This window comes from Vombatus ursinus, unplaced genomic scaffold (genome assembly GCF_900497805.2).
Source record: "Vombatus ursinus unplaced genomic scaffold, bare-nosed wombat genome assembly UNPS02006874.1, whole genome shotgun sequence".
NCBI lineage: Eukaryota > Metazoa > Chordata > Mammalia > Diprotodontia > Vombatidae > Vombatus > Vombatus ursinus.
In genome coordinates, this window is record NW_020946652.1 from 10,113,511 (window position 1) to 10,138,551 (window position 25,041).

General features: G+C 45.4%; 1 protein-coding gene across 4 annotated transcripts in view; it reads right to left on the reverse strand.

The window, feature by feature from the left end:
• Nucleotides 1-25,041, reverse strand: part of SGCE (sarcoglycan epsilon) — a 59,206-nt gene that overhangs the window by 16,950 nt on the left and 17,215 nt on the right. For 2 of the 4 annotated variants that reach the window (XM_027848817.1, XM_027848816.1), the window contains exons 2-7: nt 23,596-23,703; nt 18,304-18,426; nt 16,827-16,984; nt 12,702-12,774; nt 3,741-3,939; nt 951-1,113 (exon numbers count right to left, since the gene is read on the reverse strand). In XM_027848817.1, coding sequence (XP_027704618.1) covers nt 951-1,113; nt 3,741-3,939; nt 12,702-12,774; nt 16,827-16,943 — 552 coding nt within the window. In that variant the 5' untranslated portion in view covers nt 16,944-16,984; nt 18,304-18,426; nt 23,596-23,703. Of the gene's footprint in view, nt 1-950; nt 1,114-3,740; nt 3,940-12,701; nt 12,775-16,826; nt 16,985-18,303; nt 18,427-23,595; nt 23,704-25,041 lie in introns of those variants that run through there. The other 2 variants (XM_027848815.1, XM_027848814.1) reach the window with 1 other exon arrangement.

The window sequence follows — 25,041 nt, forward strand, 5'->3', positions numbered from 1 at the left end:
AAGGTCACCAAAATCATGTCCAAGAGAGGGCAGGGAAGTGCTCAAAGAGGTGAAGGGCGTCCTAGGTCACACAGGTAGGAAATGGCAAAGCCATAATTCAAGTCCCTGGACTGTGGGTCCAAGGCCCAGCCCATACCCTCCTGCTGCCTCAGTATGGAGCGTCACAACTACAATCTCCCCTCCCAAGGCAGCCCAAGGCATTCTCTGAAGGAAATACTTGGTCTGGCTGTCCATGGGATTGAGCTGTCTGAAGGTTAGGACAGAGGACAGAGCTAGCAGACAGAAGCTGGCGCTCTCCGGGCCTGGTCGAAGGTTATGGCAGCTGTGAAGCCCACCTTCTCCAGGAAGTTGCTCCTGCTGCCCTTTAATCTGAGTGCTTTCCCTCTGCTGCTTATCCCCAATTTATCCTGATTTTTTCTTGTCTGTATATAATTGGTGGCTTATTGTCTCTCCCTTTAGACTGGGAACTCCTTTAGGACAGGGATTCTCTTTTGCCTTTCTTTGTGTCTCGAGCACTTAGCACAGTGCCTGGCACACAGTAGGTACCTAATATTTTGTTAACTGACTACCAGCATCTGCTGGAGAAGAGGCAAGTTTCCAACCAACCAACATGCGCTTATCAGGGACCTATGTGTGGCCAGCACAAATGAAGCAGTCTGTGCCCTCAAGGAACTTGGGGTCTACTGGAAGGGTCAGCCTGCACACAAGTAATTATGTAGGAGACGGAGAAAAAGAGAGAGAGACATGGGCAGCAGTAACAGATTTCGTAAGTAATTATTAATAAGTAACCACATATTATATTATTATATTAATAGGTAATTTAATAAGTAACCACTTATGGTGGGGGGAAGGGGTGCGGAAAACTGTCAGCACCTTTGGAGCTGCTTCATCTAGCCATACATTTGCCTCCAAAGAGCCCTCAGCTCCTTCATAGTGGTGAAGGCACTTACCAGAGAAATTTTGCACCAATCAATATAAAACTGGGCTCGAAATTTTTTATCACACGTTATAATGGGTTCCATTTCTTGGCTGCAACGCAGCTGGTTCTGTGGATTCTCCACCTCCCGTAAACATGAAGAAAAGGGGACATCGGCTCCGACCATCACATAGACCCTGAAGAAAGAGAGAAACAGGTTGGGATGTTGGCTGGCCCTCAATGGCAACTGGAATCAGGGTAGAACAAATCAGTCTCCATAGCAGGCTCTCTCCTGAAATGAATGGGTGACAACCTGCTTGGTCTGTCAATGGAAGCTCTTGGGTAATGGTGGGGCTCCAGAGAGTATCTTCCCTGTTATTCTAGGGACTTACTGCCTCATTGGGGGGGGGGGGGGAAGAGAAGGGGGGGGGGGGGGAAGGGGGGGGGGGAAGGAGAGAGACAGGGAAAGGGGGGGAGAGAGACAGAGACAGAGACACAGAGAGAGAACATAACTAAGCATGGGTGAAGAGACTGCCAGGCACCCAAGAGGAGCTGGTGACCACAAGTTTACACTGGATTTGGCTCAAGTTTCTTAGCAACTGAAGCCAAGAGGAAAAGAGCCTGGACTCATCAATGTTCATTTTGTGCAAAAGAAGGCACCTAATCCACCCTACAGAGATCACCCTTTTTCCTGGAATTGAACCCAAGCAGAAACAGACAACAAACATCCTTGCCAAGTGGACCCTGAGGAAAGTGGACAGTGGCTTGAACGCACTTTGGGAGGTGGTGCGGAGGTGGGGCTCCAGGGATGCTTATGGCTCCTGCCTGCGGTTCAACAGAGGGCGCTCTAAGGAGCATGAAGCCATAGGCTCCCCTCTTCCCCACAGTTCCCTTCCCTGAGCCCACACTGTCTCCTCCTGCTCCTGCTAGGATGTGGGCTCTTTGAAGGCGGACAGGGACCATGCCATTTCTCTCTCAGTATGCGCAGCTTTTAGCGCAGGGCCTGGCACTGAGTAGGTGCCTGTTGAATGGAACCCCAAGCTCTGTGAGCAGAGACTCTGATTGATTCCATTCATTGAAGAGGAGGCTGGTGAACATCTCAAAAGGGCAACAGTGGGTACAAGGCACTAGCCTGGCTTTTGCGCAGAACGTCGTGTCATCTCCTTTTCTGAAAGAAGGGGAATACTGGGGATAGTTCTCTTCAATTCTAACGATGGAGAATCTCACGCTCTTCTTGTGGAGAAGATGGAGAGGTGGACGAAATGTTAAGGCCATCGCATGGATCCAGAACATGCTTGTTACTGGTTCCAGGTTTCTTGTGGAGGACTCTGAGGATAGGGCTGCTTCCCAGGGTTATCAGCAACTTGGATAAAGGCATAAATGGCTTGCTCATTGAATATGCACACTGAGCTATGAGGGACAGCGAACATGCTGGACCAGAGAAGCAATGTCCAAAAAGACTGTGATCCTAGGGTGTTCTGCCAACCTAATAAGATGAAATTCAAAAGGGAGAAGTGCCAAGTCATGAACTTGGGTCCAGAAACCCAATCCCCTTCACAAGTATGTGATAAGGAAGGCACGAGAGATAGCAGGTGTTCTAAAAAAAAAAAAAAGACTCCAGGGTCTCAGCAGAATGCAGATTCAATGTGAGCCAGCAGTGGAAGGGAGCAGCACTCAGAGGAGGGAATGGTCCCACTGTCCTTGGCTCTCATCAGACTTCATCTGGAGTCCTGGGCCGGAGGATCCAGGAAGAGCAGCCATGTTGGTGAAGGGCCTCAGAGGGACAAATCTCCACTCAGTGACTGGATAAACTTCCTGCCAATGAGAGCTGCCCCACAATGGAACAGGCTGCCTCAGCAGAGGATGGGCAATTACTCCTGGGTACTCCTTGGTCCCTTCCTTCTGTCCCCAGCCCTCGGCTTGGCACCTGGCACACTACCACCAGTCAATCAATGGCTGGAGAATTGGATCTCGGATAATCTAACAATACAGGCACAGAACTCAGAAAGCCAACCTGTCCAGGCGCTGATGTCTCCAGTCGGTGATGTTTGATGACACACACTTGGAGTGCACATCCCATATGCTGTTGATTGAGGGAGGAGGACAAAGTTGCCGTTTGGCAATGGACATCATTTAAATGGACGCAGAACAGGCCAAGTGACCAACTGCAAAGAATAGTGAGTTTCTGTTCTATGGCAATGTGGAAGGAGGTCTGCAATGGATCGCCCCAGCGGTCTGGGATGGGCCTTGAGCTCTTTAGCACTTTTATCAATGACTTGGACAAAGACATAGGTGGTGAGTTCATCAGATGTGTGGAGGACGAAATAGCTAACACACTGGATGGCAGATAAAGGATTAAGAGAGATCCTGGACTATGACAGACTAATAGATCATAGAGATCATGGCTAGAATGCTGGCCAGACCTCATCCTCTTCTAACTGATGTAACCCCCTAGCAAGTAGAGCACCTTCCTAGCCAGGGACTATGGGGCTGCCATGCTGGGTTAGCAGTTCTGATAGGAAGCCAAGACAAGAATAGCTGTGGGTCCCACAGACACCAGGACTGCAGATAAAAGACATCATATTCTCTATCACTCCCTCCTCAGCATGGAAAACTGCTAATATTTTTATATCTCAAAGAGGATTCTTTGACCTTTCTAAAGAAAAGGATTTTGGAAAATGTTTTTGGAAAATTTTGGACGATTGGGAAAATTTGGAAGATTCGGAAAATATCTTTTATTTAGAATAGATTTGGTGAGAAGACTGAAAATCCAAATGACCATTTTGAAACCACCACAGCATGAACATGTGAGCTCTTTGCTTACCCTTCCTTCATATCATTAATAGGGAGGGGGACACGTCCTCCACGGTCCAGGGCTGACGTGATGTTAATGGCGTTCAGACGTTCTGGCTGCCAGACATTCTTCACCGCCCCGAGAAAATCACCAAGAACCTCACTTGCCAGCATTTCTTCCACGTTCATATTTTTTATGAAGAATTCTGCTTGATAGGGTAACAGGAAATCTAGTTTTTGATGAGAAAAATGTATATGTTTGATTTGAGAATTTCCAGAAACCCAATGAACAACACTAAGAGTGGTAGCACTGTTGCCATGGAAACAGGATCCCGGCTCAAACCGGCTTGGCGGCTTCCATGGGAAAAGATGCAGTTACTGCAAGTCCATCCCTCTGTCCACAGAGGGGATGGGGAAACATCACTGTACTCCACCAAGATTGTTCTGAACCCTCTCGACATCGCCTCCCTCCAATTCTGTGCCATCCGCAAATGGGATGAGCATGACATCTCTGCCTTTGTCCAAGGCATCCAAAATAGAAATGCAAAAGGCACAGAGCCACGCCCAGATTTCTGGGGCACACTGCAGGAAAATCTCCTTCCCAACTGACGTCGAATTATTAGCAACTGCCCTTTGGTTCATTCAACTAGTTCTGAATACACTGTGTACTGCCACTTAACTCAATTCTCACAGTCATAATATTCACATGACATAGTTTGTCGAAGGACAACGTTCTCCTTCAGTAGTCCTGATACACCAGGACTAGTTAGAGCGCCGGACCTGGAGTCGGGAAGTCATCTTTCAGGGTTCAAATCTAACCCCAGACACTTAATGGCTGTGGGACCTTGGGCAAGTCACTTAACCCTGTTTGTCTCAGTTTCCTCATCCAGAAAATGAGCTGGAGAAGGAAATGGCAAGCCATTTCAGTGTCTGTGCCAAGAAAAACCCAAATGGGGTTGAGGTTACAAAGAGTCAGACACACCTGAAATGACTGACCAACAAACCCAGCAAAACTGTAAATGCAGTTGGTCTGGCATGTCGTCTTCTTGGTGAAGCCAGGATGGCCCTCAGTAATGACTGCATACATTTCTAGATGTGTAGTAGCCATCCCTTTAATAATACATTTTAGGACTTTTCAGGGATGGAAGTCAACCTCCCTGGCCTAGGGTAGGATGACTCCCTCTTCATTCTCCATCTTCAGCACTTCTCCTGTGAGATCAGCCCCCACACCTGCCAGCTCTTGCAGACCCTAGGACAAAGGTCACTTGGGTCATGAGGGGGACCTTGTCCAGGGCAGCCAAGTACTCTTAGCATCACCTGAATGACCTAGGGATCAAGGCCCTTTCCAGTCCGAAGATCATTCATCTCATTAGAAAAAGCAGAAAGAAAATTGAGCAGTAGCCCAATGCTTTCCTTGATTCGTTCTCCTTCCCCCCAAGACTCCTAACAACTTCCCCCTGTCTTGATTTAGCTCAACTAGAGCGTTAGCCCACTTGCCTCTCCTCCAATTACGAAGACATGCCACCATGCTTACAAGAACATTTGATTGGTTCCTGTTTGTCAATTGTCAGAAAATCAGGAGATTTGGGGTCCAGGGGCTCCAGAGCTGTTCCACCATGCCACCCCACCCCCCCCAGAGCCTTGGGGTGCTGGCCCAAGCATAGCCCCTCAAGAGACACAGAAGAGAGGGAAGATTTCAGCCACTGCTTCAGCGCCATCTTGGGATCCAAACAAATGATCTTTGTAACTAGGCAGCCCTCATGGACGCATCATTATTTTCTGAATAAGGAGCTTGCTGGAAACAACTCAGAATTTTTGGTTCTCTCACACAAATGGTTATAAAAATGGGCTTTCCGCAGTGATACCACTTATTAGTACTTCCACCAGAAACTTCTTTAGAGACATCCAAGGTTTCCCCTTTGGGAATAATTTGTTTTTACACATTAGGAATATTGCACTCCTTGAGAAACACAGGGGAGCTGAGGAATACAAAATATCGGCTGTGTCTGGACACTCAACTTATTTCAGAAAAAGCCTTGGGCTCTCAGCCAAACCACCAGTTATTTGGAAAAATACGTCTGACCAGTGATGCCTGTTACTAACAGGTGCCATGGCTGAATTCAACCTTTTTAAAAGCAACAGCTAACCAAGGGTTTAAATCTCTAGAACACACTCACCTCCTAGAATGTCACAAGAAGACTCACACCTTCCTCAGCGCCATTTCCCTGATGGTCTCAGACTCACCAAACTCATTCTTTACACAATCCCTCTGACTTGAACCACAATCAACCGCTAGGAGCTAAAACCAGGGGGGACCCTTTGGATTCAGGAAGGGTTTTTTGAACTGAGCAGGGATGTCTTTCCCTCCAAAGTTCAGTCATTTAAAGTGCTATCCCGGCCCCAGGGCATTTAACAAACACCCCTGTGTTGCTTATGGCACCTGCTTACAATCCACCCACAGATCTCTGCATTGTTTTTGATTTATCTCTGTTAGACAACATTACTATACACACGTGGAAAGCGTGCCAGATTGGGGTTCAGATCCAGGCTCTGTCCCTCACAGCCTGTGTGGCCTCAGGAAAGTCACTAACCTCTCTGGGTCTCTGTTCCCTCATCTGTAAAGTGAGAATCCCTTCTGGCTCTAAATCGATGGTCTTGGAACAGGTTCCCTTGTGTGCTTCTCAGACCCACACTCCACCTCAGGGTGCACTGCCCTTGGACTAGTCTCCATTTCCTTCTCTCCCAGTTTGAAAATCATTGCTAACACTACCCAGCTCCTGCTTTGTTCCCTGAAAACCACTGAGCGACGTGAAAACAGAAATCTGCTAGAAAGAAGGGCTTGGGGGCCCACTCTGCTGAGCTCCCGGCTCGCTGTTGCCATGGCCACAGCCTCTCAACCAGTCATGCTGATCAGTATTCTGTCAGAGCCGACAAGGGGCCTCAGAGAAAAGCAGAGGAAAAATACAATCAGGAAAATGGCGGCTAGACAAGAAGACAGGCTGGTCACGTGGCAAGGGGACAGGGAGAAGGACAAGATGGCTGCCATCCCAGCAGGGGCTTCTTTGGGACTCTGGGGGTCCCTGGAGAAAGGGAGGAAGGCCCCCAGCAGGGGAGGGGACCCCTGTGGGGACAGTATGGGAGCAGAGCTGCACTGTGGAGGGACCTTCCAAGTGGAGGAGACCGCAGGGGCATTCAAACATTCTTTCACCTTCTAAGACAATGGCTCTTCCCACAAATCTTAAAATTCACCCTCATGTCCATTAGGATAAAAATTCAACCCTTCAGATAAAATCCTGCTCCACGTGGTCAGGCCTTGTTCCAGGATGCAGGAACTGAGGGTCCCCAGGAGCTGTCAATCAACCAACCACTTCACCTGCAGCCTTCCTATGTAATCAATCAGGCCCCCACTGCAGTATAATACCAACCAATGGGAGGGCCTGCTGGCCCCAGGACTTGCCTGGCAAGCCTCAGGCAGGAATGCTGCCGCTAGGGAACGCAGGCCAGCTCTCACAGCTTCCTCCATTAGATTGCGAGCTTCCCTTGGGTCCCCAGGGCTTAGCACAGTGCCCTGCACACAGGCAGTGCTTAATAAATGCTTGTTAACTGATAGACTGACTGATTTGGATCTGGGATCACTATAATCACCGAGAACTCATGAGAATTCAAGGCAGGCCTTATGGACCCAAACAGCCTGCTCCAAGAGGCAGCCCCAGTTCTCCAGGTCAGACCCCAACAGAAGTGCATGTCCAGGATTTAGAGTTAGGGTCAGCCAGCTGTGAGCTCTGTTCCTCCAGGACAAAGGCAGCTTGAGAACACGCCTCCACCTTGGCCCACAAGGCAAACAGGGCAACCCCATTACGAACAAGGTTCACCCAAGGAGAGATTAGACCCTGCCGACCAGCCCCAAAACAATTAGGATTGCCCTCTGCTTATGACTTTGTGCCACAAATGTGTCTAACAATTTGTGTCATCATTGACAGTGCAAAGGTGGGCTTTGGCCCATGTCAGATCAAAGGGGCTCGATTCAAAATGACAGGGCTGGAATTGAGGAAGAATCTGGGAAGCCAGCAGAGGGAGGTGGCCACATCATAGCAGGGTAGGGGTTCTACTAATCACATTTGGTCTCTCCACACCCTCATCCTTGTTCCAGAAATGGACATTATTTCTAACTACAAAATTTTAAAGAATAGTGTTATATCTTTAACTATCTGAGGCCTGAGGAAAAAAAACAATTAGTCTGATGCCAAAGGAAGGGCAAGAAAAGTTGGCTCTCTAATTCCAATATCTTCTTATCCTTGATTTTCAGAAATCCACATCTTTCAAAAAGGTATCATGGCACATCTTGGGAAATCAGTTAGCATCTGAGTACACACGCATTTAGAGATGACTTTCTCAGATATTTGCCTATTGGCTAAGTTCTGGGAAACCAATGGTGACCCACGTGATTGTTACTGTTTCATTTATTGATTTTGTTACACTTTAAATTCCGAGTCGTCTCCCACCCTCCACAGAGAAGGCCAGCGTTTGATACAGACATATATGTGGAACCATCCACTCTATACTTCTAGATCAGCTCTCTCTCGGGAGGTGGAGAGCACCTTCTGTCATAGATCTTTTGTAGCTGATTTGAATGATGCCATTCCTGAGGATAGCTGAGTCATTCACAGTTACTCTGAACAACATTGCTATTACTATAGACAGCGTTCTCTTGGTTCTGCTCTTTTCATTATTTCACACATGTTCTAAGATCACAGAGCTCATCACTTCTTAAAGTATAGTAGTGTTCCATCACAATCGCACACCGCAGCTTGTTCAGCCATTCCCCAGTTGATGGGCATCCCTGCCATTTCCAGTTCTTTGCCACCACAAAGAAAGCTGCTGTAGACATTTTAGGACATAGAGGTTCTCCTTTTTCCCTGATTGCCTTGGGAAACAGGCCTGATAGTGGTATTGCTGGGTCAAGGGGTATGCACAGTTTTATAATGCTGTGGGCAGGATTCCAGATTACTCTCCAAAGTGGCTGGATGAGTTCACAGTTCCACCAACAGGGAATTAGGGTCCCAATTTTTCCACATTCCCTCCAGCATTTTCATTTCCCCCTTCAATCATTTTAGCAAATCTGATAGGTGTGAAATGGTACCTCAAAGTTGTTTTAATTTGCATTTCTTTAATTAATAATGATTTAAGCATATTTCATATGACTACATATAGCTTTGATTTCTTCCTTTTGACCATTTATCAATTGGGGAATGTCTCAGTCATAGATATAAATTTGTCCTATGTAAATTTGACTCAGTCCTCCGTATATTTGAGATATGAGGCCTTCATCTAAGAAACTGGCCATAAATTTTCTCCCCCAATTTTTTGCTTTCCTTCTAATTGTGGCTACATTGGTTTTATTTGTACAGAACCTTTTAAATTTAATGTAATCGAAATTATCTGTTTTATGTCCCACAATGCCCTCTACTTCTTGTTTATTCATAAATTCTTCTCCTATCCATAAATCTGATAGGTAATATGTTCCATGTTCTTCTAATATCCCTTTATGTCTAGGTCATGTATCCATTTTGACCTTATCTTGGTAAATGGTGTAAGATACTCATCTTAATCTATACCTAGTTTCTGCCAGATTGCTTTCCAGTTTTCCCAGTAATTTGTTTTTTACCAAATAGTGAATTCTTATCCCTATAGCTTAAATCTTTGCGTTTATCAAATAGCAGGTAAGTTATTTACTACTGTGTCTACTCTGTTCCACTGATCCACCTTTCTATTTCTTAACCAGTACCAGAAAGTTTTGATAATTACCACCTAATACCGTTTAAGATCTGATACTGCTAACCCTCCTACCTTTGTGATACTTTTAATTAATTCTTTTGATATTCTTGACCTTTTGTTCTTCCAAATGATTTTATTATTTTTTCTAGCTCAACAAAATATTGGTAGTTTAAGTGGGATGGCACTGAATAAGTAGATTAGGTAAAATTGTCAGTTTTGTTATATTGGCTCCACCTACCTATGAACAATTAATATTTCTCCAATTATTTACATCTGACTTTATTTGTATAAAAAGAGTTTTGTAATTATGTTCAGATAGTTCCTGGGTTTGTCTTGGCAGGTAGACTCCCATGTATTTTATATTGCCTATGGTTATTTTAAATGAAATTTATCTCATTATCTCTTCTGGCAGGGCTTTGTTGGTGATATACAGAAATGCTGATGATTTATGTGGGTTTATTTTCTATCCTGCTACTTTGCTAAAATTATTGTTTCAACTAACTTTTTAGTGGAATCTCCAGGATTTTCCAAGTATATCATTATATCATCTGCAAAAAGAGATACTTTTATTACCTCATTGCCCATTCTTCAATTCTTTTTTCTTCTCTTATTGCTATTGATAGCGTTTCTAGTACAATATTGAATAATATTGGTGATAATGGACATCCTTGTTTCACTCCTGATCTTACTGGGAAGACTTCTATCAGGGGTGGGGAACCTGCAGCCTCGAGGCCACATGTGGCCTTTTGACAGAGTCCAAGTTTTACAGAACAAATTCTTTTATTAAGAGGATTCGTTCTGTGAAGTTTGGAATCGGTCAAAGGGCTGCACTTGAGGACCTAGAGGGCCACATGTGGCCTCGAGGCCACAGGTTCCCCACTAGCTTATCTCCATTACAGATACTGCTTGCTCATAGTTTTAGGCATATGCTTCTTATCAATTTAAGGAAAAATCCATTTATACCTATGCTTTCAAGTGTTTTTGAACAGAAATGAGTGTTGTATTTTGTCACAAGTTATTTTTTCTGCATCTATTGATATAATATGATTTTTGTTACTTTTGTTACTGATATAATCAATTACGTTAACTATTAATAGTTTTCCTTATGTTAAACTATTCCTGCATTTCTGGTATAAATCCCACTTGGTCACAATGCATAATCTTTGTGATATATTGCTGTAGTCTTCTCGCTAGTATTTTATTTAAGATGTTTGTATCAATATTCATTAGTGAAATTAGTCTGTAATTTTCTTTCTCTGTTTTTGCTCTTCCTGGTTTAGGTATCAGTACCATATTTGTTTCAAAAAAGGAGTTTGGCAGGATTCCTTCTTTGCCTATTATTATTCCAAATAATTTTTATTTAATATTAGAATGAGTTGATTTTTAAATGTTTAGTACAATTCACTTGTAAATCCATCCGGTCCTGATGCTTTTTTTTCCCTTAGGAAGCTTATTTATGGCCTGTTCAATTTTTTTTTCTAAAATAAGTTTTTTTTAGATATTCTATTTCCTCTTCTGTTAATCTAGGCAGTTTATATTTTTATAAGTATTCTACTTGACTTAGATTGTTAAATTTTTTGTCATCCAAATGGGCAAAATAACTCCCAATAATTGCTTTAATTTCATCTTCGTTAGTAGTATATTCACCTTTTTCATTTTTGATACTAGTAATTTGGTTTTCTTCTCTTGTTTTAAAAAAATCATATTAACCAATGGTTTAACTATTTTTTTCATAAACCAGCTCTTAGTTTTGTTTATTAATTCAATGGTTTTCTTACATTGTTTTATTAATCTCACTTTTAATGTTCAAGATGCCCAATTTGGTGTTTAATTGGATATTTTTAATTTGTTCTTTTTCTAGTTCTTTTAACTGCATACTCAATTCATTGATCTGCTCTTTCTCTAATTTATTGATGTGAGCACTTAAAGATATAAATTTTCCTTTGCTGCCTCCTATAAGTTTTGGTATGTTGTCTCATTATTATCATTCTCTTTAATAAAATTATTTATTGTTTTTGTGATTTGTTCTTTGACCCACTTTTTTTGTAAGTTTTTTTTTTTTTTTTTTTTTTTTTTTTTTCTTTTTTTTTTTTTTTTTTTTTTGCTTTTTTGGTGAAGCAATTGGGGTTAAGTGACTTGCCCAGGGTCACAGAGCTAGTAAGTGTCATGTGTCTGAGACTGGATTTGAACTTACGTCCTCCTGACTCCAAGGCTGGAGCTCTACCCACTGTACCACCTAGCTGTCCCCCAATTAATTTTTAATCTGTGTTTCCATGGTCTTTTATTAAATGTAATTTTTATTGCATTATGATCTGAAAAGGATGCATTTAATATTTCTGCTTTTCTGCATTTGACTATAAGGTTTTAATTCCCAAATATATGATCAATTTTTATAAAAGTGACATGCATCACTGAGAAAAAGGTATATTCCTTTCTATTCCCACTCAGTTCTCTCCAGGTATCTAACATATCAACTTATCTAAGATTCTATTCATCTCTTTGACTTCTTTCTTATTTATTTTTTCGTTAGATGTATCTAGTTCTGAGAAGAGAAAGCTAAAGTCCCCCACTATTACGGTTTTGCTATCTATCTCCACCTGTAATTCATTTATCTTTTCCTTTATAAATCTGGATGCTATAGCATTTGGTACATACATCTTTAGTATTGATATTACTTCATTATCTAGGGTACCTTTTAACATAATGTAGTTTCCTTGCTTATCTCTTTTAATTAAATCTATTTTAGCTTTCGCTTTGTCTGAGAAGTTACTGTTTTTTAAGTCAACAATCTCATGTCAGGATTCTGTAGGAATCTTTTTACAACTCTGGCAAATACATTTTTAAAAGGACCATAGGACCTGTGTCCCTGCCTTTTACAGGGAGGCAAACTGAGGTCCAGAGAGTGGAATTGACTTGTCCAAAGTCACACAAGTAGTTGACAGTAAGTAGGATTTAAATGTGTGTGTGTGTGTGTGTGTGTGTGTGTGTGTGTGTGTGAGTGTGTGTGTGTAGGGGTCCCACCTTGATTCTAGGTTAGAGCCAGAGAAAACCTCATGGAGCCCCTTCAGTTTAGAGATCAGGAATAAAATGTTTCAGGAGACTTTCAGCAACATTTCTTTGTGCTATTTAGCCCTGGCTCTGGTCGGGCTAAGTCCACATTCAGCATGTGCCCCCAGATCCCTACCTTGCTCCAAAGACACTTTTCTTTCAGACATACCTTCTGCTGACATGATGTTAATGACCAGGTTGTGCCTCGCTGTCTCAAAGGTGCGCCTGTTACAGGCCGTTATCTAGAATGAGCAAAAACGGCAAGCTGTGAAGCAGTACAGTTATCTGAAAATACAATCTTGACGAGACAATGAAAACGCTACTCCGCTGACATTTGTAATTCACTTTCAGACTGACAAAATGGGCTTCTTTATCCTGCCAGAACAAGCCACAACTTTGGGCTGCAGTCAGATAATAATGAACTAATCTGGTTTAATAAAATGGAGGCCACTCATCAGCCCCTCCCATTCTCCTCCTCCACACATCTGGATGTCTGGAACATTGGCCTTTCCCAGTGCTGATTTCTTCCTCCTGTCCAACACCCAGCCCAACCCACTGTGGGTTGATACTGTCTGTCCCAGACTTAGAGACCTACAGGAAATCTCTGTAGCATCTCCATCCCAATGCAGGTTGAAATCTTGGCTCAGAGTGAATAGTCAGAGTGAATAGCTCAGAGTAAATAGCAGTTGTTTCTGTTTTGCCCAGAAACCTTGAGGGTCTTCCCCTCCCTGTTTGAGAGTTGTTGTTGTTGGTTTGTTTGTTTGTTTGTTTGTTTTAGTAGGCAAACTAAACCATTTTTTGCCTTATTTCTTACCTAGCCTTAAATCATGAATGGGTGTTGTCTTGGACAAAGTGAGCCCTGGGAAAGACCTTCCTAAAAAGGCCAATGCATCCTGGGTCATCTCCAGTCACCCTGACCTATGTCTTGCCACTGGACTCAGATGATCCTGGAGGACAGAGTGAGGCTGATGACTTTGAGCAGCCCTGCCTCACTTAAATCCAATTCACTTGCAAGTCAAGACATCAACCCCCTGATGCTACTGGTCCTCTTCAAGAATGAAGGATGAACAACAACAATGAAACCTGGGTGTCAGAATGCTTTGTCCACTTGGCCTTTCCTGTGAGGATGGTCAGGCCAAACTTTTAAAACGATTATGGATCACGTCCAGGAGGCTCTGCACCATCCTAGGAATTGAGGCCAGCAGCCCCATGTTATTCACAAACAGGAACAACTGGAGGACCTCTCCAACCCCCAGGGAATCTCTCCTTGGCCTGCACTCTGTTCTATCTCCTCCATCCCAGTGGTGACCACCGTTAGAGAGTAGATATCTCCCAGTTTTATGCCTCATCTGATGCTGCTAATCAGAGGGCCATCAAACAAGCCTATCTCTGCTGTTAGGTCTTTCAACAAATTGTGAAAGATTTTGATGTAAGGGTGGGAGATGCCTCATTGGGAAAGAGCCTCAAAGGTGGCATTTTGTTCCATTGAATCATAACCAACAATAAGCCCGGTGGGACTTGGTATTCTCCATCTCTTTCAGTCATTCCCAAATAGTAATATTTTGCTGACTATTGATGACTGTTCATCGAGAACCTGCTTGCTCCCTCCTGCTACACTGGTCAAGGATGCCCTTGATTCCTCTGTAAACGGTGGCATCTAGATGGAGGGCAGGCAGAAGGATCAGTACGTGCCGACATTTTCTTAGTCAGCTTTTGGGGTGTAAATAAGATTCAAGATGTATTTCCACATCTTTGGTATTTTTCCCTCCTTCAGATACCTTTCACATCAATCCCTCAGCACTCTCTCCACTGTGCCTCTGCTGGCATAAATCTTCTCTATACAGATGTGGCCCAAATCTGCCATTTCTATGACGTCTCCCCCCTCGCCACAAGAGGCCAGCACACCCCAGATGGGGAAGGATTAGGGTCCAAGTGTGGAAGATCCACAGTCCTTGGCAGGGCAAACTATTTGTTCTAATAATCTTTATAGATCTTTGCCATTTTTCTTTGGATTGTCATCTTTCTCCCACCTTCATCCCTGAACGCTTAACTTTTAATTAAATCAAAGTAAATCACATAGTTGGCTCTCTTGCCTGGCTTTATTCTCTCTGCTTTATGAGACAATGCTGCCCAGTATTATCCACTATCCATCTTTGTAAGATGGTACCAATGACTTTTATTCTAACCTGGAGGTGTCAGGCTCAAGGCAAAACTCCCAAATGCAGCTGAATTAGACTAAAATGTCATTGGGAAATGTTTAACAAATAAGTAAAAACATAGCACAGCCTAGATAATGCTCATTTGTGGGTTTTCCATCACTGTATAGCCTGTATGGATTCCCCCCGCCCCACTGCCCTAAGCTGCCCTGCCTCTGGTCTCCATCTCTTTGCAGAGAGCAGATGACTGGCTTTGGGGACCTTCTGGTCTTGGGGCGGCAGTTGTGACCATCGGTGCTGATGCCCACTTGCCCTTTCTCACTGCTAATCACTCATTCAGACAGTTTAGGCCGGAGTTATTTCAACTGTCTGCCATTTCCATTCTCATCCTTGTCCTTTCATCTCACTTTTTAATTCTGCTCTTTGCCCTGACAAATTGCTAGTCTGACTGTGGGATCACTTCCGTGCCAATAACCAGAATCCGTTTCACTTCCTGTGGTTATTCGGTGTTTCCAGTTCCCAGGGCCTCCCGGGTCTTTTCTCAAAGAAAACATTCCCAGTACAGTGCCTCTCTCATTCCTTTGCCTAAAGCCAGCTTTTGTACCTAGTTCTTAGTTCTCACCATCTCTACGGGCAGGAGGCAGTGTGGTACAATGGGAAGGTCAGAGTCTCCAGGGTCAGGGGACCTGGGCCAAAGCTGAGCTTGGGTGCTTGCTATCTCTGTGACCTTGAGCAAGCTATGGAGGGGCTCTGAGGTTCAGTTTGCTCACTTGGTAGCTTCCTAACAGAAGAACTGGGGCTCATTCTAAAGTGAGTGTTTGCTGGGGTGGAAGCTATGCAAAAACCCGTAAAGCAGCTAAGGCGGGAAACGGGCCTCAGGACCGATTGGGTGGCACGGGAGGGCTGAGAACCATGAGCACAGCAATGGGATCCAGCCCTTTCCCCTCCCTGGCTACCCAGTGCTTGCTGAAGAAATCTCAGCGCATTCTCAGTCTTGCCCAATCCTTTCTTTTTCAACCCAGCCCCCCTTTATTGGCTGGGCTGAATGGGAGTGGAAAGGGAGGAGTCTGCACTACAACAGCTCTGCAGATAGCGTCTGGAAGCTTCTGACTGACTGTGGGTCTCCAGGCTGCTTGACTATTTAGACACCTCCTATAGCTGTGTTCAAAGGGAACTGTCCAATCCTGTGCAAGGCCTTTAACCCCGTGATGGAGGGAAGAATCCAAGTTACATGAGGGGGCTCAAGGCACGGAGAGGAGAAGGATTTCATATTTTTTGTTAAGTTGGACATATTCCAAGCTCTATCGTGAGAGGTTTTGGGGGCCACTGACTCCACTCATGGGCTTAGTAAGATGGGGAACAGCTCATGGGCAGTCACAGTGACACCAGATGGTCATACAAAGTACGACATCTCCTCAGAGGGTTAATTGATTGACTAATTAATTACAGGATAGCCTGCTGCTCTTTGTAATATCAGAAAGTAGGGGAAGGAGCCAGACATGTGTGGGGATAGCCTGGTCGCACCCAGAGCCTACCCAACTGCCACCCAGGTAAAGTAATTTGTAAGAGTGAAGGCAACACAGAAATATGGGTACCCACAATGTCGAAGGGTTACCGTAGACCCTGTTTCCAAGGAACTTCCACTTCAGTGTGGGAGGGAGAGAAGTATTGCTCAATAAAGAGCAAATGTGCTAGAACAAGGCAAGGAGAGAAGTCCCAGTCATGGGCTGGGAGAATTCTGAGATTCCTTTCACCAAGGGAGATTACAACAGGCTTCATGGGGAAGGGGTCCCCTTGCTCTGAGGACTCTGAGAGGAGGGGATGTCAACAGAACCTTCAAATGCAAGTAGGTACAAGGCACGGACATCATAATTGCTTTTCTTTTTTAAAATATTTCATAATTCAAGCTTTTTGCTAATTTGGCTTGGCCTTTGCCCTGGTTGAGGAAATCTGTGAGATTTTCTAGTAACCATCTAAAACTGCTATCCAAAGACACCATGAACAGAAGTAGAGATAATGTATTTCTACCAAGTCTTCCCAGACAACGTCTCACTAAAATGGGGGGAAGCACAGAGACTCTCAATCTTGCCCCATCTGGGTCACAAGCCCCACAAGTGGCAAGGGCAGGCTGAGGGTACCTCAATAACGGTTGGCTTTCCCACATTCTCTGCTGTCGGTGAGCCGTACAGCACGCCATCACTGTAGGGTGTCCTCTGGATATAGCGGAGCCATCCAGGTCTGTCTGGGTAGCCCATCAAGTTTGTATTAAACGTAATGGGGTCATTACTTATCTCACCTAGGTAAGAAACAGGCTATTAATGAAAGCATGCAAGATAACCATCGTCCCCACTCATACTTGATTGCGTTTATGAAAACATTTCTGTCTTTCTTGCTTTTAAGGTAATGCCAAATGTGCTAAGATGATAAGGCTAAGAGTCCCTCCCAGATGCCAGAAAAGTGTGCAGGGCAAAGGTCCATTGGAGGTTGCTCTGGTCTGCTGAGAGGTAGAAGGCCCCTTCCCCAAATCCCCTAGGAAGCCCCATGTTCCCTGTTCGTGAAAGGGAGAGAAAAGAGAGATGCACAGCCCTCCTGAGTGGCCTTAGGTTAGGTGGGTGCCTGGCACACAGGCAGCACTTAATAAATGCTTGTTGACTGACTGGGCTGGGATACTGATCTCAAGGGGCAACCCGACATTCCAAGAACAAACAACGAGAGCAATTCCACCATTCGTCCTTTCTGGGCAGGGTGGGAGGCAATGGTGGCTTGGGCAGCCTGTCTCAGTCCCACAGCTGAGAGGCACCAACCACACACAGAGAGAAACCTCCCTGTCGTGTGCACGCCCTCCCTACTGGAAAACAAGGCAACATTCGAGGGGGATGGGGGAGAATGAGTCTGTGATGAAAAGGTTTTCTTTCCACGTGGCTATGTTCTAACCCTGAGAAAACCACTATATTTCATGAATTTTTCAAGTGTGATACTACCATTATAAAAACTGATAAAAAGGAGTATTTTCTCCTTATTTTTGTAAACCTAGTCAGATGTACATACACACAATGCAAATACCATTTTTATATGTTCATGCATCATGTAAGTAAATGTTAACTTTACCTTCTTCTTCTCCACCGTCCTCTGTCTCCTTGCACCTTGTGGTTGATTCCAGCCAGCCATTAGTAATGCTCCCAATACAAAACCAATGGAAGTGGCCAGCGAAGATTGTTCATTCAAATAAATCTAATGTCACGAGAAGTCTTTACGGACTTACTTAATGTTAATGTTTGCAGACCCTGACCCTGACTTCCTCTGGAAGCACGAAGGAGAGGCCTTCTGGGACATGTCACAAAACTCAATGTCCTGCAAACATTATCGTGTTTCACTGGGACAATGCCAGTTGTCCAATGAGAGCCATCAGAGAGATGAACCCCAAGCTAATGCTTCTGAAGCTCAAAACAATCTTGCTACTTTTTCATCTGCTTCCAGGTTTCCCTCCTGACGCATTAGCCCCCTGCAATGTGGGCCCTCTATCGGGCCCAATGCAGACCTGCAAGAAGACTGAACTGACCCCTGGGCTGCCCAGCGTCCCACCCTTCCCTGCAGAAAGATCAAAGGGTCCCGTACCAGGCTTCGGAAATGGGGGGAACTCCCCTTTAAAGTACTCCCGCTCTAAGACATGAACAAAGAGGACTCCAGCGGATGGGTACACGTTCCGGTCAGACTGTACCTTAGAGAGAATGGTGTACACTAAAAAGGGAGGAAAGAGGAGAGACAGAAAAGAGGTGAATGAGACGTGCTGCCTTGCGCATTCGCTATTTCCGTGGCGTGAACAGATCTGGGGAAGGAAAAGCAACAGGCCGAACACGCTGGTTAGTAACATTGTGGCCGGTTTAGAACAAAGCTCAGAACAGAGCCCCTGGAGCCTAGAGGCGGCTTGGGCATCACAGGGCCAGAGGCGGCCAAGCAGCCCCCGAGCAGGAGGAGACAGACCTCGCATACCCCAGGATACATTGCAGCAGTGTGCTCAGGATACATTTGTGTCTAGCAGCAGGGCCCAACTTTTTCACCCGGGGAGGCCATAGCTTTCTCCTCATCTCTTCCGGCAGCATGCTTACCTCCATACAGGCAACACAGGAACTGTTACTAATTCCTATTCTCTTCAGCCTTTAAAGGGTTACAAAGCATTTCCTTATGGGGAAATTTGAGCAGATTTTGCAAATGAGGAAACTGAGGCTTGTTCAAAATCACAGACACAGGCGAGAAATAGCAGCAAATACAGGGTGGGAGCCCAGGTTCCAGAAGACCAAATCCCTCAGCAGGTAAAGAATCCCACCTGGGCTACAGTTAGGCTTTTCAGTCCTTAACAGCAAAGACACAGAACAAGCCAAACAAAATCACAAAGCCAAAATAATTGCCTTGCCTTGCCTTGTTTGCAAAGGAAGAAGAAACGTGGAACCATGTCTGCAGGCACCAGCCCATGTGTTCCCTTGAAATAGGGCTTTGCACTTGCTCAATTATGCTGAGAAAGAAGCCACGCTGCCTTCTTGTTTCCTGGCCAGAACACAACATTTTTTTTTTTTTAAGGCAACTGGGGTTAAGTGACTTGCCCAGGGTCACACACACAGCTAGTAAGTATTATGTGTCTGAGGTCACATTTGAACTGAGGTCCTCCTGACTGCAGGGCCAGTGCTGTGGTCAGAAGGTGCATTCTAAAATCTCATGCAAACTACCCTTGCAGAAATAGTCACTTCCCCAATACCTCACTGGTCCATAGCTTTGTAAACTAGTAACACTTTTGATTGCAGGTTTCTCAAGAAAGGAGAGAGGCTGCAAGCTAGAGTGGAAAGAGGGCTGGCCTCGGTTCAAGCAGGCAAATGTCCAGGTGAGCCTGGGCCGGGCACACCCACTCACTGGCCCAAGCATGGCCCGAGGTCTTCCTCGGTGAGCTGCCGTGTGGGGAGTTCCCTCTACCCCACAAAAGGGCAGCTCATGGGTTAGAGCTGGAAAGGATGTGAGAGGATCCGCAGCCGAGGCAGGAACTGCTGCGACCCCCTGCTGAGCCTGCTCCCTGCCCTGCTCATGGCCACTGCAGCGGCTCCCTGTGGCCTGGAGGTGTTAAAAGTGTTGTGGTGGTTAAAAGCCACTCTCCCCATGCACTTAGCCTTCTGTCCAGTGATATGGGCCTCCAGTATGCTGGACCTTGCACGAGGCCCCCCACGTCCCAACTCTGGCATCTTCTCTAGCTGTTGCCCCTGCTGGAAACTCTCTTCCTCCCCATCTCTGCCTCAGGCCTCCTTCAAGTCCCAGCCAAAATCCCACCTTCTACAGGACGTTTCCCTGATTCCCCCCTCATTTGAGGGCCTTTCCTCTGTTGATTCTCTCCAGCCCGTTTGTGAGTACTTTCTGACTGGTTGTTTCTCTCATCAGACTGTAAGCTCCCGGAGAGCAGGGCTTGTCTTTTGCCTTCCTTTGCATCCCGAGCACTGAGCACAGTGCCTGGCACACAGTAGACACTTAATAAATGTTTAGTGACTGACTGACCCCCCCCCCCCATTTTATAGATGAGGAAACTGAGGCAAAATAAGTTTAAGTGACTTGCCCAGGATCACACAGCTAGTAGTAGGTAGGCAAGCCTAATTCGCTGGAATAAAAATAATGACAACAACCTACAATTCCTCTAACTCGAGGGGGAAATCCACAACAGCCTCCCAAAATAGAAATGGAAAGATTCCAAGCCAAAGCCCCATCTGTGTCTGCAAACACATGACAGAATGCTGACTTCTTTACAATAGCAGCTCAAGGCCAACTTACCTCTCTTCTTATTTCGATTCAAGGCCTGAGAAAAGTCCATCGAAGTCTGTTCCTAATGCAGCCCACTCACCCTAAGCTTGCATGGCCCAAAGGGGTCGTGGCTCTACCGACGCTCAAAGTTTCCTGCATCCAGCCCCTCTTCCTGATCTCCCCTCTGTCCAGGGCCTCATCCCCAACAGCACAGTCCATTCAAACCACCTCCATACTACCCTTCCTCCAATCCATCCTTCCTTCTCATGCATCGATATGGTCATTTTACTACTCATCTGCTCACTTCTCAACCCTACCCCTCAACTGAAATGGTCCCTCCTGGATTCCTGGCAGATCAGGCAATGCTAGAAATAGAGCATATCCTAAAATTCAGCAAAGTAGCTCGCAGAATTTTGTGCTATCAATGTAGAAATGACAAAGCAGACTAGACAATAGCATAATTGGCCCAAATCGTGATTAAAGTTAATACAGGTAAATATCAAATCGTACACTTGGATGAAGAATGTAACAGTGCAGGATGGAGGAGAGCCCTGCAAATCTGACCAGGCCTGCCACCTCTCGTCTTCTATCTCTCCTTCCCTTCTAGCCTAACCACTTCGTGAAAGCCATGCACACTCTCTGCCTCCACCTCCTTCCCAACACTTCGCACAGTGCCTAGAAGAACACGGCAAGTGGTTAAGAAACATTTATCGACTGACTCCTTGTAGTTACGAGGAGTAACAGTATAGTCTGTTTCTGAGCTCACCATTCAGCTGAAACTCCGCTCTCCAAAGTTACCATTGAGCTCTGCGTTGCTCAATCTTTTCTCTGCCTTGTCGTTCTGGACCTCTCTGCAGCCTTTGACACTGGCAATCACCTTCTCTGACACTCCAGCCTGTCTAGATTTTCATGACGCTGCCCTGTCTCGGTTCTCTGAACCATCTCTCTGAGCCATCTGATGGCTCCTCAGTCTCCTCTGCTGGGTCTTCATCTGGGTCACACCTACTAAGTGCGGGCATCCCCTAGCAATTTGTCCTGGGTCATCTTCTATGCTATTCTTCCTCTATGCTATTTCACTTGGTCGCATCAGCTCTCAAGGAATCACCTCTCATCCTTATGAAGGACATTATCTAATCTAATCATCCAGCCATAACCCCTGTCCTGAGTTATGGTCTCACCTCACCAACTTCCTTTTGGACAGCTTGAACTGGATATCTCAAGGATGTCTCAAACTCCACATACCCAAACCCAATACCTACCCCTTCCTTGACCTCCCGCTAACTGTCAAGGGGGCCACCAGCCTCCCAGTTACCCAGGCTTGCAAGCTTGGGGTCATCCTTCCCTCCTCATGCCCTCTCACCTGTCATATCCAATCTGTCGCCAAGGTATATCAATTCTACCTCCCTAACGTTCTCTCCCATGACATTGCTTTCACGACCCTAGCTTAGGCCCTCATCCCCTCATACCTGGACGGCTGTGATAGCCTGCAGGCTGGAGCTTATGCCTCAGCTGACTCTCTAGTCTATCCTCCACTTAGCTGCCTAGTGACCTTCCTAAAGCATAGGTCTGAGCATGTTCCCTGCCCCTCCCAGACACACCCCTAACCCCAGTGGCTCCCTATTACCTTCAGGAACAAATACAAAATCCTCCTTCCTTATACTTTAGTCCACTCCATGTATTCTGGGATCCAGTGATACTGGCGTTGCTGTGGCTCACACAGGACATTCCATCTCTCAGTCCCCTACCTTTTCACTGGCTATCCTTCACACTTGTGACACTCTCTCCCTCATACACACTCCTGGCTTCCCTGACTTCCTTCCTTCTAGACTCCAAATAAAGCCCGCCTTCTCCAGGGAGCCTTTGCTACTCCCCAAGTGCCACCTAATCCCTTCAATTCCCTCAGCTGTTTGTTTTTTCTCTCTGATATTACCTTCCATTTACATAGGGGTGTCTTTCTCATCAGTATGTTTGCTCCTTGAGGGCAGAGATCGCATTTGTCTTTCTGTCCCCAGTGTTTAGCACAGTGCCTGGCACATGGTTATCACATGCTAAATGCGTGCTGACTGCCTGACTGAAGAGTCAGGCTCCCTCATTTACATCAAATTAGATAATACTTAAGAATGAAGAGACAGAAAACACTTGTCTACCACAAATAGCCTGTTCTGCTTTACATTTTCCTATCATCCCCATAATTCCATGGGCCCCTTGGGCAGACAGGTAGCTAGGATGCCTACAGAAGCCCTCCTAACACTGAGGGAGCAAGTCTTCTCTTCATATCTGTGACAGGAGCTAAGATGGGCTGGCGGAAGGCAGGAGTTTTAACACAAACACTGTCAGGTCTTTTAAGCTCCATTTTATCCTGGCTGTCATTTGGGTTGGTTTAGAAGTTGGGGAAACAAAGCTGACTGTCCAGTTAGGTGAGGTCCCCCTGACACAAAGGGATGAGAAGTCAGAGACATCTTAAAGGATCATTTAGGATGGAGATGGATAAGATAAGGCAGAAGCCCGCAGAACATCACTGGCATTCTGAAAACGGTTCTGTGTGTCTTCTTCTGACGGTAAAGGGAAATGAAGGTGGAGCCTCAGATCCCACAGTCCTGAGTGAATGAGCACCAAAGGCCTAGGAGTCCAGCCCCTGTGGAGCCCAGACAGAGGGTGGGCACCCCACCCTTCTCCTAGCACGGCAACCCTATCTTTCTAAAGGAAATAAAAGTGCTGAATGTAACAGGAAAGCCATCCTCTCCAGGTTTCTGCTCTGAAATTCAGCTCCAATGCTTTTAAGATCAGATCCTAGTAACAACTTCCTGATAGGCTGAAATGCCATGACTGCAGCATTATGGCAAGCACACAGTGGTGTTACTTAGAGGCAACCAGCACTGACAAGGCACAAGCAGTTTGTGCACAGGACAATGATTCTGTGCAGAAAAATGCAGGAGCTGCAGCATAAGGGAAAATGAGGTTAAGAACATACAGGATCTGAAGGTTTAGAAGATGAGGGAACGGAAGTTATTCTTTCCTGAATGATTTACCATTTGTCAAGAAACCAAAGACATCAGGGGGAAAGCAGAAGGAATAGGAGAAAGAGACCCGTCACCGAATGCCCACCACCGGGGGTGAGTAGCCACCTGAACTCACCATTGCTCTGCCCAGCAGCCGTCTTTCTGCTGATAACAAAACTGTTGGCTTGTTTTGTCTTCCAGTTAACTGTCTCATCTACGTCATCAGCACTGCTTAATAAAAAAGCTTTTCAGAATAAAACAAATGCATAAAAAAAAGAATGAATTCCGGTCAAATCAGAAGAGATTCCCACAGATCAAGCACAGTTAGCTGGGTACCCTCCTAACCCTCCTAGCCCAGCCGGTGTATCTTTACTTTTGCACCAGGTTTTGTGGAACAGTTTTCAACAACACACAATTCAAGTAGAGATATTAAGTTTCATCATATTTACCTCAAATCTATTTCCAAATTTCTTACTATTCTTTATCCAGAGGAGAGGCCAAAGTTTCAGAATTTACATTTTTTTATATGAATGTAAAGCTCTCCAAACTCCAGACTATGCAGACAAAGAAAACATTCAGCATGTACATGTTTAAAAACCCAAATCTCCCCATTTACCTTCTGGCTGAACTTGAACTAATGCCAATGGTTCACTCAATACACAGCCACTACTGAGCAGACTTTCCTGACAGCCAGCGACATATTTAAAGTCAAGTGGTGAGTGCCCAGATGAAGCCTCATCTTCTCAGCATTTCCCCAATGCTTTGAGGCTTAGCCAGTGCTTTTTTTTGCCTCAACACTATGAGGCAGATGAGGGAACCAAGGCTCTGAGCCCCTCAGTTAGTAAATATTCAAGTTGAGATTTGAAGTTACATTGCCTGACTCCAAATCCAGGGCTCCATCCATACGTATCTCTACTAAGCTTTTTAAGGCGTAACAGGACCAAGAAAGGAAGGAAAAAATCTCCTGGAGAAACATCATTATAGGAAGACACTCTCCCTCAGAGAGGGTGCCATCTGTGCCCCTGAAATTCCAAAAGGGGTTGATACTCCAGAGTAAAGAGCCAGCCCAGAAAACTCTGACTGTGGCTGCCCAGATGGAACATCTCCTGCCCAGAATCCGGAGCTTCCATCTGATGGGCGTCTTCCCAGCCATGAAAACAAACGGAAGGGGGAACGTGTTCCCAACTCTTCCCACAAGTGCTGCTGGGTCAGATTTTATGGTCTTTCTTAGCAGAGGCTGGTGGTGACACACTGGATGTCTAACTGCTTTCCTGGAGCCTGGAGGCTGGATGACTAGCTGGCCCAGTTCTCTAGGGCTCATCCAGCTGCAAGTTCTGCCAAACTTTCTGGGGATAAATGAGAATGAAGGCTGGATTCTTATGTGCATCCATAGTAGGGATGCATGCCCATTTTCCCCTCTGAGGAACCCAAATGAAAATCCATCAATTCTGAAATTAATCAAAAGACAACCCAGAATTCCTTAGAAACTTACAAAACGCTTAGGGGCTGGGGCCGAGGGCCAGAGAGGTTGGACTTCATCTAGTCCAGGGCAAGGACTCTATGAGGTTATACTATTGTAGCC